The sequence below is a fragment of the Mirounga leonina genome, unplaced genomic scaffold (genome assembly GCF_011800145.1).
Source record: "Mirounga leonina isolate KUSES-001 unplaced genomic scaffold, KU_Mleo_1.0 Mir_101608, whole genome shotgun sequence".
Taxonomy (NCBI): Eukaryota; Metazoa; Chordata; class Mammalia; order Carnivora; family Phocidae; genus Mirounga; species Mirounga leonina.
In genome coordinates, this window is record NW_023270163.1 from 1,304,753 (window position 1) to 1,319,898 (window position 15,146).

A 15,146-nucleotide genomic window follows, 5' to 3' on the forward strand; every position below is an offset into this window, starting at 1 on the left:
GCAAACCTGCCCACTTCTTTAGTTATTGCAGGGACTCCCGAGTGCAAGCTGATTTCTCGGAGTCCAGCTCTGGAGTTAAGGCGCTGCCCTTCGATTCCGCTGCAAAGAGATCTAAGACACAAGAAATATCTTCCTAAAGTTGGCTTTCCCACCCGATAACTCACTCTGTCATCTTATAATTATTTTTGTGTCAGCAGGACTTCCTTTTAAATCAATCACTTACTGTACTAAATTTTCTATATTTCTGGAAGTTATAGAAGGAAATGAGCAGATAGAAGTGTGATGATTCTTTCTATAAATAAACTGTGAGTTTCCAGGATGGAATTACTTTCCACTTTGAAGGAGAGCTAGGCATAAAACAACTAGTAGCTGTTGTGGCCTGGAAGATAACTGGTAAATAAAAAACAAAAATGGCAATGTGGAAAACACATTCAATCGAAATGCTCTCTAGATGCGGTAATACTACAATGGCAAATATATGTTTGGACATAGAAGCCTAGATTATTTCGTGTGTCCCGTCACTAATGACCAAACAGCAGTGAAAAAAAAAAAAATCTCCCTGAGCTAGGCTGTGCCATAGATGATGTTGGCTGTTCATAGCAGCAGAAGAGAAGAATTTCCAGCAGGGAGGACTTGGCAAATGTGACACATCCTGCTACGGAACAAGGAGACCCATGGCAAAGACATGGCTTCCTGGGGGTTCTCGCAGGAAATGGCTTTTGAAATGTGCACTTGGTAATTTGTATTGAAATACAATTTCTGAAAACAAACCAAAAGGCTTAGCAGCTTTTTACCATGGGATTAGGAACCCAAATGTTTGTATCGATTTCTTTTGCTCCCTATCAAAATTCATTATATGTACTACGCATATTTCACTTCCTATTCTTATTAAGCACCAGCACTGCCTTTTTTTTTTTTTTTTTTTTTTTTTTTACAGCTAGACCTCTACCAGGAGGCCCTGACAATCAGTCAGTTCGTGATGTCAGTCATCCCGGACACGATTCCATGGGAGCTGAAAACGTAACCTGTTGTTTTAATTGACAGTGAATTCCTTGAAAACATACGAATTACTAGCGTTGTGTTGCTACATCCCAGGTTTCATGTCTATTTACAAGAAATAAAGTGGAGAGAGAGAATAAGGAGAAAGAAGTCTATGATTTGACCTATGTTGCCATGATTCTTGTTTGGGAATCAGATTCTGAGTTCTTTTGATAAATAAACATTTTTCCCCCTCTGAATACTCCTTTGCCCTTATCCTCCCTGATTTTAGGTTCAGAGCTCTTTGATCAGTAATTTGCAACCTACTTGATCTTCTTTCTTTTTAACCTCCATGTTCTAATAATGTCTAATCAAATCCTTTCCTGGGCTTCATTTTTTTGGATCTAGATGTCTCTAAATGGTTCTCTGAATAATAGTTGTGAAAGGTAGCTGCAGCATTGATTTGTACCTTGGTTGGCTACCTGGGAGTTCCATACAGCACTGTGCCTTAAATACGCTTACAGATGAAAGGATGATAATGATGATAAAGTTAACAAGGAAAATCAAAACCAAATATCAAGACAGTGGACATTACTGAAATCCAAGGAAGTCCTGGGAGGTAACTGGGCCAAATTTCTAGTATGTATGAACACGGTGGTCAGGTTTCCATTTAAAGTGAAGAAAAAAGCAGGACATTTATCACTGGGGCCCCAATACCTACTTTGATTTGGAAAATCTAGGTAGTCAAGGCAGAAACATTTTGTTTATATCAACTAAGTAATTCCCTTTGTGCATAATTCACTATTTGTGTGTACTCCTGTGTGTGTGTGTTGGGGGGTGGGGGAGGTAGGTAGGTGGACCTGGCCTCCTCTTGTTCCGTTTTATTTGTTTTTTCTTTTAGACCTGGCCTATTAAAAACAATTGCATCGGCCCAAACCAAACCCAAATTATTTGCATTTCTCCTTGATGTTGAGTTTGACTAATTTCACACTAATAAACACACTAAATGGCTACAAATATGACCTATAAGAAAAGACTTTTATTAGTGAAAACAGCATTAAAATTACTGAATATCAACTCCAGAATTTTACCACAATGGTTCAGTTTACATGAAACAATAATGAAAATACACATTGCAATTCGTAGTCGGGAGAACTGAGCTTACGATTTTCAAAGACTTCCATGAGCAGTATCCATTGCACAACATGGCTTCCTCAGGTTGGTAACCAGCAACACAGGACATGATCTAGTATCTGTAAGGTGCCAACTAAGAGAAATGTGTTGTTCAGAAACTTTAGAAGACTATTTCCTTCCTATAGCTAATTTGAAAGTGATGTTTTGTATTTTTTCATTACATAGTCATAATTTCTCTGAAGACCTTATTCATGAGCTTTTTAAGTTAAACAAGTAATTTCTCATTTCTGACATATTAATGAAATCACTAGACTTTCTATCTAGCCAGGGTCTACAAAAGCAAACTAAGGTGGAGGGCTGAGTAATTCTTTCTTGGTTCTGGGTAATGTAGTCCATGGATCTGGTAATTATTAGGATTTAATGAAAAATCCGAATCTTTTTATTCTCAACAGCATTTATTTGGCTCAAAGTATTTAAGCAGTTGTCTCATAGCCCCACTTCATTTTCCCTCTGTAGACTTAGGAACAACAGGCTAAATGTAATCTTTACAAAATTTAAGAAGCCCTACTCTTTCATAGAAGATAGATAACACAGTTTGCCTTCCTGGATTTCCCCTTCTGAAACGCAATCTTATCAACCAGTGGAAACTAACACAAAACAAAATTCAAAATTAGATTAAGGGCAATTTTGTCCCAATACGTTATTTAAAATTCATTTAACCTCCTGTTTGCTTTTAATTTAACAAAGGACAGATAACCAGCAAATACAAAATTGAGGGTTAACAATCATCAGGTGAACTTGATATTTGTTGCCAGTTATTCCCGGTAAGTGAAGCCACAAACAGGATATTTTAGTTCAGCCCATCTGACCATAGTGACTAATTGAATGAGCACTGGAAATGAAGCCAAACCTTCATCTGATACCACTTGTCTACATAACTGGGTAGCCGGGGCCCAAAGCCCTCTGCTCAGTACTCACGAAGAACTAAAATGAGTCATACAATCACGGGATATATATCCTGTGATATGTAAAACATTTAGTCCAAAAGCACTTGTATGTGCTATCTATACTGTTCACTTCTTCAGCAGAGCTAGGTATAAGACCTAAGACCACAAAACTCTTCATTTATATTCTCTGTTTCCCTCTCTCTTTACATCTCTTCCCATAAGGAAATGTGCAGAAGCATTTAAGTAGTCAAGATTGAATATTAATATTTGCTTATCTGCAGTTATGTCAGATCCCAACTGGTTAATGGGAATGGGCTGCCAGTGGAAAGGAACACAGATTGCAAAGATGTCTGAAAAGAAAGCATCTCTTAACGGAGATTTAGCAATTACATTTAATACAAACAGTATTCTAAAGCTCTGTATCTTACCCTCAAATCTAGGTGAAAAGATCAATTTGGTTACTGCTTTATTTCTTCTGAAAGATAATGGAAAGATAAATACATTTAACAAACTGTGGCTTCAGAAATACCATTGTAGCAAACAATTTTATTAATACTTTCATAAAAATGGCATTTAATAAATTCTCTCTGATAGCTTGATGTTATTAAAAGCAAACAAAAGTCATTAAAACAGTTTCTTCCCATGATTTACATTAGCTTTTATAGCATGACTGGATTTTTATCTTATAAGCCAACCTAAAATACTAATAATTAAATCAGGGTAAAAACAATACAATGTGTTTTCTTTACTTTATTTCAAAATAGTGATTATAAATACATTCTTAATATATTTTCTCCCCAGCTCTTTGGATGCGACAACAATAACAAAAAAAAAAACAAAAAAAAAACAACTCACTGTGCTCATTTCATACAGTGTCAATGTACAAATCATGCAAAAGATATTATAGATTACTATTACTGCCATACATTTCTAGATGTGTTGTTATTTCCGCAAAACCTGCTGACGTTACTCATGAGGCCATGCCCTGTATAATTTATGCATCCTTATGGCTTAAAGAAACAAAAATGCTTTAAAAAAGCAACAAAAGAAAGCTGGTCTTAAATGATTTGCTAATTAATATATTTATTCAGTTTATTTTTCAGAATGGAAAACTAAATATAGAACATAAATTGCCTTATAGACTTGAATCACTGTATTTTAATAGCTGCTTTCTCATAAAATTATACAAAGATTTAATTTTAAAGAATTGAATCATTTTTATTGATTTCATAAAAAAATAATTTAAAACTTGATTTATATTACACGGACATAATATATTATCTCAGCCCCTTCACTAATTTCATACGATCTAATCTTCTTTGTAATCATTCTAACAGAGTCCAAGCACATGATACAATGCCAAGAAGCCCATGATGTGTCAGACCACATTAGACGTGAGCTCTTCTTGGATTTTCTAGATTTGAATCAAATTCTACCAAAGATGCTGCACTGACATATAGATCATTCCTCAAGGGGTTAAACTAACATCAAGGTTATAGTTGAAGCCAACAAAATGTACAGTATCTTAACTGCTCTTGTTCTCAACTCAAAACTTATGCCTAACTACATTATCATAAAATGTACAACTAGAACTAATGAGAGACAGGTGCAAAACAGTATACACTGTATAATGTAGGCACAATGACTTCAGTTAAGGAAAATAGATTGGCCTTAACCAAGGATTTGTTACTGTCATTCACTTACAGTTAAAACCTCCAAATAACCACACACATTGATATTACTTTTTAAAAAATGTCAAACATTTATACCTTTCGGCAGAAGAGTATGAGATAGCCAATATGCTACAGCAAGCTTTGAGATGGTGGCAGGTACTCTTGCCATTGACAACTGCAGAAACCTTGAAACATCTTCAAAGCATCACCACACTGAATAAAAGGCATCATCCCAATGACCTATTATCCCCAGATCATGGATAGAGCTTTCCGGTTCCTCCCATAAGTGTCTACTTAAGATTCCTTAATCCATACTTTATTGACAGGATAAACTAAAACACTTTCTTTGCAGCCTTTGCGTCTTTATCCTGTCAGTATGCATTAGGAGCCCTTTAATCCATGGATGAATGCAAGCATGGTAATGGCATATTAAAAGTCCTTATGAAATTGTAGATGAAAACACGCTGTTGGGCACACATCTTCGTGTCTTTTCTTTCAAGATCAGAAAGCAAGTATTTGTTTGTATTTTTTTTAATATTCATATAAAGTTTTCACAGACATTGTCATGAAAATTAAAATTACACATTAAAGTTTTAAGAGCACCAGCACATACATATGGAGACAATTTTTCTGCTATTTAAAAAAAAATCTCCAGATTATCTATATGTATGCATATACACCCAAATACACACACAGGCACACACACACACATACGCGCACACCCTCTAAGAATGCCAAGTTGTTGTTGTTGTTGTTTTTTAATCCTGGAACAAACATATAAAGCCCTGAAATTAGTACTTAATAAAGGGACTACTGTTACAACTTTAGCCGCCACATCATTTTGGAAGCTGCACCAAAACATCTGCCACTTGAAGTTCATGAAGAATGTCTATGTTTACCTTCTTGGTCATCTCACTGACTAATATAGTAATTATGAGATGGAGCACAAAGAAATATACATATGTAGGCAGGCCAAGAAGGTAATGTGTTTCAGGATGTCCCTTTGCTAATTGGGAGCTCCTAAAAATCTTCAAATGTCTCCCATTATCAAGTCCTTCCTTTGACCAATTTTGACCATAAAAGTTAACAGCACAAGCAAACACAGTGGCATATCATTTATAGTTGCGGACTGTGAACTCATCTGAGACCAATGAAAGCATTTTACAGTGTGGCTTTGATAGCCGGGATCACCATGATGTTCACTGCTCTACTGGATTATCTGGTAGTAGCTGGAATGATGACAGAACAGGATACTGATGCATACGAGATATAACTATTAACCTTACTCATTAATTTTTTTAAATATTTGTAGTGAAAACTATTTGAATTAAGCTCATAGAATCCTGAAAAGCAAGACAACTGATGGCAAGTAACAACTGCCCCAGACACGATACTATAAAACTAAGGAACTTATTTTAAAATGCACAGTTGGTAACAAATCTGAAGATAATATGCTAAATTCTCAAGAATAGCACAGAACTGTTTTTTTGTATTTTTGTGTTTTTGTGGGTTTTTTTTTTGTCCGTTTCGTTTTTAAATTATACCTGATCACAATGTCCAGAATATTTCTGTACACAGAAGCTTCAGTTTCGGTTTGGTATATTTTTTTTCTGTCTAAATTTATACCTATTGATAAAGTCCCTGTGATCAGGAAAACAAGTCAGGCATATTAAATACATATTAAGGAGTACATATTTTCCTATTTAGTATACAAAGTACTTCATAAATATGAATTATGTTACAAAAATAGCTTTGGGTGCGCTCACACGGTAAGCACTTTGCTAATTTTGGACAACCTTTAAGGATTGTGGGTATTTCACGTAACTGAGAACAAACTCTAATGTTAGTTTAATTTGAGCCTTGTTTAATTCTGATAAACATCATGTATTTCTTCAGATCACCACAAACGCTATGTAACTCACGTTGACTTTTTTCTTTTAGGTCTTATGTATAGACAGGTAATGCTTAAAGTGTTCAAATTTATTTTATAGTTATGTAATGCATGGTATATTTTAAACAAATATTTGCACAATTTAACATTATAAATCCAGCGGTTTCAAGATGCAGGCCATTAAAGTTTACCGATTTACAAATACTATCAAATGTTCTCTCTTTGCATGCTTTTTTTTTTTTTAACTTTTCAGATAATCTTTACACAGAGTTGTTACAATGCCACAAATCAAAAGGATTTATTCCAGTTCCACCGACTTAATCTACGTGCAAGATGAAGGACCCAGCTGAGGTACAAACACTGGTACCAGTTTTCTTGAGTTTGCTTTACAAAGCACAAAGAGACGAAGGTTTTGCATTGGGGTACAAAACAGATTTGCCTCTTGAGGTTAAATTCAGTGTATCATGTATATAAAGCATCCCTTTGGCAATAGAGTTTGCAGTATCCCCACAGGACTCCCCAGTATAGGTTTTATGTAGTAAAATCTATTAAGGAAATTCTCGTCTACTGGACACATCTTTGCAGCTACAGTTAATGAGACAGCCTCGGAAACACCTGCCTCTATGCCTATTGATAATATAGTATTTGGAAGTTAGAAGTCAACAAAAGGCACTTTCATCATTAAATAAATGTCCTCTGTATGAAGTGAGATTGCATGACCTAGATCTTGTTCAAAGCTGTCTGCTCCTCAAGGACCTGTAGGTAGTCAGGGGAACTCTGGAGTTTTGCCTTCAGTTCAAAATACTCGCTGTTCTTGCGCTGCTCCACGACAATTTTACTGTGGTTGCCGCCTATCAGTGACTTCTTGGTTTTTTTGTCTTGTTGTTTTTCTGGATAGCGGATCTCAAAGCCACTGACACCTATGCTATTGTACTCCTTTTTGCTTTCCAGAAAATTCTGAATAAACACATTGGAATCCCTGCTCGGGAATAATTCATCCAGCTCATCAATTGTGCTCAGTCTCTTCCTGCTATCCACGTGTAATAAATCTTTCTCCTTGTCGGCAACATTTCTCATAAGGACTTTCTGTCCTGGAGGATCTGAAAACATGAAGCCGGTTTCTGACTCTTTCAAACCGCAGGTGTGGCTCTTGCTCATCTGCTCTATGGTTTGTGGAATGAAAGCTTCTGTGCTCAGTCCGTCTTTTTTATTGGTCTTGTGGTCATGCTTCCTCAGCTGCAGCTGCATGGAGCCACACTCAGGATTCCCCAGGCCCTCGTGCTTGACCGTGGGCTTCTTGTTTCGCCGCAGCACAAAAACAAGAAGACAGAAAGCAACGAACACAGTTAAGATGAGGACCACTAAGATACTGAGGATTAAAATAGACAGAGGCACCGGGCCACCGGGAGGACTTCGAATGGGACCCAGCGGGGTGGTGAATGTGATGGCAGGTGCAGGGCTCGTGAATGGCGCAGATGGCTTGTTTAAGAGTTTGGGACATAAGATTTCATTTTTGAGGGACTTCAGTTCGATGTTGGCAAACTGAACAGGTGTCTCACATTTCAGCTCTTTCACGACAATCCCATCATTCAACTTCTCCAGCCACAGCTTTAACGCCACCAAGTCACAAGTGCAGTCCCAAGGGTTGCCCTCCAGGTCAATCTGTGTAAGAGACTGCAGCTGATCGAGGACCCCGCTGACAGGTAAGTACATGAACTTGTTGTTCCTCAGGTTCAGTCTAGCGAGGGGTGCTCCCGAAAAAATGTAAACAGGCAGGCTCTTTAAGAGATTATTGTTTAAATACAGTAACTGTAAATTTGGCATCGAGTCAAAGGTGCCTGCTAAGATCTCCTTAATCAAATTGTATTCCAAATACAGATACTGCAGGTTATGAAGGCCTGAGAATATCTCAGGATAGAGTCTTTCAATCTGATTGCCATTGAGATAGAGCCTGCGTAAATTAGTGAGATTGTGGAATACATCTCCCTTGATCACTGTAATCTGATTGCTGCCTAAATGGAGCAAATCCAGTCCTTCAAACTCGGCAAAGTCTGCGATGTCCACGTCTTTGATGCTATTGCCATTGACATGCAGCTTCTTGGCATTTAAAGGTTTTGGTACCAGTTCAGACATGGACTGTATATTTTTCTCTTGGCAGTTGACACTCAGTCCCAAATCTGAAGGATGTGTTTTGCAAAAGCAAGGGGCCGGGCAAGGTGTCAGGGGAGGCACCCTTGTTTGGTAAGACACAATCTGACTGAGATTGCGATTGGAGAGGGATTTGCCTGCCACGATTCCAGAGATCTTGGAAGGATTTGTGGTTTTCGGTGGTTTGGTCACTAATCTGTGTAAGGATGTTTGGGTCGTGTGACCATTGGGAGTGGTGAAGCCATTCTCCAGCTGAGACGGAGGCAGGATTCGTACATCAAAATCACTGCCCGTGCCCATGGGGCATAATTCTTGTTTGTTGGTCTCTTTTAAAAGCCTTCCGTATAAGTCACTGGGAGTTTCGCAGATAGCCTCTCCTATGTAAATGTTATATGGCATATTCTCCAGCCAAGCTTTTAAAGGCAACAAATCACAGCTACAGTTCCAAGGGTTGTCTTCCAGTTGCAGTTCAACAACACGGCCTATGTGTTCCAGAACTCCGATATAGGGGAGCTTCTGGATTCTGTTCCCTCGTATATCCAGATGGGTCAAAGATGCGAATCGGAAAATATTATCAGGAAGGAATGAAATCAGATTGTCATTAAGAATGAGAACTTTCAGTTTGTGGAGCTTATTGAAGGCTCCTCGTTCAATATACTTGATTAAATTGTAGTCAGCCTGGAGATACTCCAAGTTCTCGATGCCAAGGAAAGTGTCAGCTCGGAGAATCTTTAATTCATTGTTGTTCAAGTGCAACTGCTTTAATGCACTGAGCCCAAGAAAGGCTCCTCCCTCAATGTTCTGCAGCTTATTATTTCCCAGCTGCAGGGATACTGCGTGTGAAAAATTCAAGAATGTATTTGGATAGAGGATATTTAAAAAATTGTTTTGGAAATTGAGGTGATAAAAATTCGACCACGGTGGCTTCAGCTGAGTTGGTCTGTAGACCGAAACTTTCTCGCAGTTGACATAGAGCACATTCTCAACTGACACGCAGGAGCACACGTTGCAAATTTCCACCGATATGTCAGAATCTGCATTTGCGAAGGAAATCGGGGCTGACAAAATCAGAAAGAGCCAAAGAAACATCTTCTTGCAATCAGCAAACAACTTTATGCTTCTGAATAAAGAGAAATAATCTACAAAATAAAAAGAAAACATTTTTTCAATGATCATTACTTGAAAAAGTATTTGCGCTTACATCATACCGTAGTGAGCGTGTGGCTGCAATGGTTAGCTTTGTAGTTTTCTGCAAGGATTCTCACTCAGGTGAACAATAATCACCAGAAATGCCAACAGTTTTATTTCCATACCTGTAGTTTATACATTTTACACGTGCATAACACCCAACAAACAACAGGGGAAAAAGGCTTGATTGTGCTTAAACCTTTACAATCAGAAAATATTTTCTCTACATGGGCTATCAAATTCCACCCTTGAACACAGACCTTTTGCAACTCTAATGACTGATCCCAGGCCATCAACTCTGCCTTTGTAGTTTGTACCACAAAGGCATTTCAATCTGTAGAAGTCTGCTCTCTGGGCTTCAGCTCGATAAGAGGCTGAACAGAGAAGATAGTAGAGCCCGGGATTCAACGGAGGGTGGCAATGGGAGGGACTGGGTTGCTGTAGAGGGGACAGTCAAAAGATCAAGGTAGAAGGAGCCCTGGGAAGAGATCTGCCTGAGCTTCAGCCCACAGGTAAGCACACTGCCACGAACCAGTTCACTCCTGTACATGGCTGCCTTAAAAAACACAGATGACCCAGTGAGGGTCTAGAAAAATAACTGAGTAGGAAATGGCCAAATTTTAATTTCAAGTAAATACACAGTACCTAATTTCCTGTCAGTCATCTCCAAAAGAGTGTGGGGGAGCCTTTTGTCTCTGGGTCCCAGAAAGCAGGAGAGAAACCTGCTTGCTCCTCAATTGCCTAGCTGACGTCCAGACAGCTTTCCCATCCCCCAAGAACTGGCTCTCCTGCCTACCTGGCCCACTTCTATTCCTTTACATGCCATTTTGAACCCAGGTCCGAGGACTGACACTTGGCTCAGGTGCTAATCTCCTTCACTTTGGCCACAGACTAGCACTGCTGAGGAAGAGGAGTTCACACACTACAATCCTTGAGTGGTTTTATCTGCAGCACCAGATACATTTAGTACAGTAAATGTCCTAAAATCATCACTTCCCAAACATCCCCTCCCAATATCACCACCCCATGTCTCTGTCTATAAACAAATCATGAATCACCTAGTGGAGTTTAATGCTTAGCAAATTAACCCCTTGTAGCCATTTCCTTAAATACAGCATGGATATATAAATATATGCAATGTTTCCTGGAAAAGCCTAAAAGGAAAAACAAGCACTGTGCATTTTACTGATGCAATTTTAGCCATGTGAGTCTTTTCCATCTTGAATGGGAAGCTCGCTGCAATTTCAATATGGTTACCACCAAAAATTAATTAAATAAACAAATTACCCAGGAACACACGATGAGGGAATGATACAAAGAAGTGTCACACAGAAACTCCTTTGTTTATTTTGCCCACGAGGAATCAGCTAGTGGTAAAACCAACCATGTCTCAAGGTAGACCATCCATTAGCCACGACCCAGAAAGATTTGCATTTTAAGTAGTTTGGTTCAGAATACAGCCAACACTGTCGAGATGCTCCTTGCCTGCCATATAGACATGCATTTCCCCTATTCACCGTGATAGTTTGATTGACAGTGCAAAAAGAAGTCATAAATTCTTAAGTATGACATCATCCAAGCCAACTTTCATTGTAAAATCAAAATTTCACATGATCATTTTGCCTTCCTATAGATGTGGTTTTCACAGCTATTCTGGTTCAGTTGAGTCATTTCTTGTTACTAACCCCCAGCCAAAAATCAACCAAACTAGAAACAAAATTAAACAAAACAAAAATCCCGAATAACCTGAATTCAGTACAAAAACAAGAACAAGGAGCATCAGCAGATCTGAAATTGCATAAGGAGCTGCCCTCCTCCTCGTAATTTCTACTTTAAATAGCAAGGGGGAGAAAAGCCACAAGGACAAGCTAGGAAGTTCCCAAATGCATCTCCTGTGTAACAGAGAAAGCCGCAGGCAGCTGGAGTGTCAAGCGAGGGAGAGGGGGAGTCGATCGCCAAGGAAGAGGGACCGAAAGGGCAAGAGACCATGGAGTAGTGGTGAGAGGAGGCAAGAGAGCTGGAATGGAGATAGAAAGAGGGCAAGGGGGCACTGAATGTAAGCGAAAGAAACCTCCCATTCACATGGTACCACTAAAACATGCATATTTTAAAATTGGAGGAAAAAAGGAAAATAAGAAAAAAACCCACGAAGTATGAGTTGGGTACCAAAAGCCATCTCTCGGGCTGCCGAGAGCGGCGCGTCTGCCAAGAGCGGCCCGTCTCCCCATCTACCTCTCCGTCTCTCGATCTCTGTGCCCTGCAAGACGCTCGGCTCCCACAGCCGGCCAGGACCGCACAAACCTAGCTAGCCTTACCACATATCCGGCATCCATCCGTGTGCCGTTCCCGGCGCTCCGCGCCCGTGCGGAAGGAGCGGGCCTGAGGGGGGACAGATGCCTGCGGGGGGTGGGCCAAGGTGGCTCCCCAGGAGCTGGCAGGAGAAACCTCTGCCCGCCAGCCTAGGCGGGGGTGGGGGGCTCCGCCAAAAGACGCGGTCACTGTCGCCCCCTGTGCGCTACCTCGGGCCGGCGGCGACGCGGCTAGAGGGGCGCCGGCGATGGCGCGTACCGCAATGTTTTGCCGCATCCCGGTGCCCGGAGCCGGCGCGCAGCCCCCTCCCGGGTCCCGGGCCCAAGCAGCGCCCTCGTGGGTTGGGCAGTAGAGGCGGGGACCGCTCGGGATGTCGCGGGGGCCTTCAGCTCCGCTGCGCACACATTTCTCCGCGCGCTCCCGTCCCACAACGGGCAGCTATTGGAGTTTCCATCGGCCTCTCTAGACCCGGGCGTGCGGTGGTTGAGGGAGGGGTAAGAGACGGCCAGCTCAGGCCACGAGGCCGAGGGCCACTGGGGCATCACTGGCCCGCTTGTCACAGGCAGAGTGACCCGGGGGCTCTGTGGCCGAGAGCGGGGGTCCAGGCTACCCCTCCAACTCCCCCCCCCCCCCCCCCCCCCCCCCGCGGCCAGCCACAGAGTGCTGCTCTCACCAAGCCAGAAATCAGCTCAACATTTGGGCATCTTGCAAAGTCGCGCTGCCAGCGCTTGCCCGGCTTTGCAGGTCTTTTAGAGTTAGCCACCGGCTTCTCGCGTATTCCCTGTGTTGCTGGGTGCCAGTAATCTCCGACCAGCTCGGGGGCCACTGCCCTGAGCCCCAGATCCACGTCCGCCTAGAGTGCTTGCGAGGGGGGCGCAGAAAACAAAGCCAGCGCAGCGGCCCCGACAGCCCGAGCCGCCCTAGACCAGGACACTTTCCCCGCCGCCCCGGCTGCCCGGGGAGGCAGTGATGTTAAGGACACCGGATTCTTTTGGTCCTCAGGGACTTGTGACCGCGCCGTGGGTAGGCAAGCAGGGTGGTGGTGGGGTAGCCACTATGGTCGCTTTGGCCACTCGGCCGGCCCCAAACCAACACGACCCAAACTAAAAATAATAAGCTACCTGCCCCCCTCCGCGCGTGCGCGCGCGCCCGCGCGGGCACACACACACACACACACACACACACACTCGTGCTGCTGAACCAAGCGGGGAAGAGGCAGTGAGTGGCGGTGCAGCTCGCGCAGCCCCGCTGGAAATTCACCCACCTCCGGAGCCCAGCAGCTCTCGCAGGGCCCGCCGCGCCGTGATCCGCTCTGCAGTTTCCACGATGGTCTCTACGTGATCCGGGATCGAGCTGCTCCGCGCCGGCTCGCCCGTCAAACCCACCAAGCAGCCCTCGCAGGCAAGCGGGCGGGCAGCGGCGCGCACGCGCGCACCCGGCCAGACACCGCGCGCGCACCCAGCCCCTCGCACACGGGCTGCACCTTTACATACACGCGTCGAATCCCCGCCCCCGCCCCCCCCACACCCCGCGCACACGCAGCCTCCCTCCCGAAACTCAGGAACCTCGACCCCCGCACATTGCTGAGGCCCCCTGTCCTCCATCCAGACACCTCCACTTGATTCCTCTTCTACCTACACGCCAAGAAAGCGCACTTTCCTCCAGGCATCCGCCCCCTCTTTATGCCTAAAACACCCCCTAGGGAGGAGCGACCCCTTTCCTCACGCGCAGAGACCCCAGTCTCCAAACGCGAGCGCGCCAGCCTCCATCCTCCCACCACATACACGCACACTCGAGTCCTTTCTCCTCCCTCAGTCCCCTAAGAACGAAGGCACACACACACACACACACACACACGGGGCGTTCCTTTGAGAGAGCAACCAAGAACCCAGGCAAAGCCAAAGAAACGTCGGAGTGGGGGAGGGGGGCCGAGGGAGGTAGACAGGGTCGTCGAGTCTACGCGGGATTGAATAATTCCAGGATCGAGGGGGGTGAGTCAACAACAATGACATTCAAAGGCAACAATCGCCCTTGGGCTTTGTATAACGGTTACAGTACCTTCGGCTAATTGTCACCCCGCAGATCAGAGGGCTCCGGGAATACTTCTTCGGCACCGGGCGATCCTGGATGGAGCCTTCTTGGGACCAGTTTCCTGGGATCCAGTAGTATCCTTACTCCCCCTACCTGTCTGCGCGTAAGGGCCTGGGGGCTTTAAGGCAAAAGTGTGAAGCTTTAGCCCAGAGTGAGACTTATTTAGTGGGTTTAGGAGGAGACGGGTTAATTCTCCGCACCTTAGAACTCTGCGTGCCTTCGGTGTAGAACGGGTTAAGCAGGACGATTAAAGAGCTGGGGGTGGGGAGAGGGGGAGAGGGATAGAGGAAAGAGAGGTGTGGGACCGGGAGAGATGCCTCACTTGCGACCAAAAGAAGAAGGAAAAAAAAAAAAAAAAAATCTGCTTTGGCTACTGAGCATGCCCAGTTCCCAGCTCGAGCCCTATAAGGGAGGCATTGTGTGCGTTCCACTTCTCCGGGCTTTGGTGGTGACCAGGAGGGGACTTTGGTTGGGGAGGGTGGTGGTGAATGAGAGGCTTTAGGGAAGGGGGACAAGGTTTGGAGCTTTGGGGGCTGTGCGGGAAGAGAGACCCACGGGATACCTTGGGGAGTCAGAAAAGGAGACAACGGAAGGGACTACGAAAAGTCACTTCAGTAGCCCCCTCACTATCATGGCTATACCAAAGTGGCTTTAGCAATTGAATCTCAAATATCCAGAAGCTGCAAATCCAGCGTGTGGATTGTCTAGGCCCTTTTCTTCTACCCATTTGCTAGTGCTTCCACAAGAGAGTAGGAATATCCTGGGGAAAGGCTAATGTTCAAACGA

The 15,146-nt window shown here is 43.3% G+C and overlaps 1 protein-coding gene across 2 annotated transcripts; it reads right to left on the minus strand.

Moving 5' to 3' along the window:
• Window positions 1–6,853: 6,853 nt before the first annotated feature.
• Window positions 6,854–14,657, minus strand: SLITRK4 (SLIT and NTRK like family member 4). 2 transcript variants are annotated; one of them, XM_035001570.1, is made up of 2 exons: window positions 14,328–14,657; window positions 6,854–9,910 (listed from the first exon to the last, which is right to left on the minus strand). In XM_035001570.1, exon 2 carries the CDS (start codon window positions 9,858–9,860, stop codon window positions 7,344–7,346), a length of 2,517 nt encoding a protein of 838 aa, XP_034857461.1. In that variant the 5' UTR covers window positions 9,861–9,910; window positions 14,328–14,657; the 3' UTR covers window positions 6,854–7,343. The 2 variants fall into 2 exon arrangements, with proteins under 2 accessions (XP_034857461.1, XP_034857471.1); XM_035001580.1 differs by lacking the exon at window positions 14,328–14,657 and adding an exon at window positions 13,534–13,646 and having other exon boundaries at window positions 7,344–9,910.
• Window positions 14,658–15,146: the final 489 nt, after the last annotated feature.

Bases quoted from the DNA above. Each gene is read 5' to 3' on its own strand.
- SLITRK4 (XM_035001570.1), bottom strand. From the start codon at position 9,860: ATGTTTCTTTGGCTCTTTCTGATTTTGTCAGCCCCGATTTCCTTCGCA.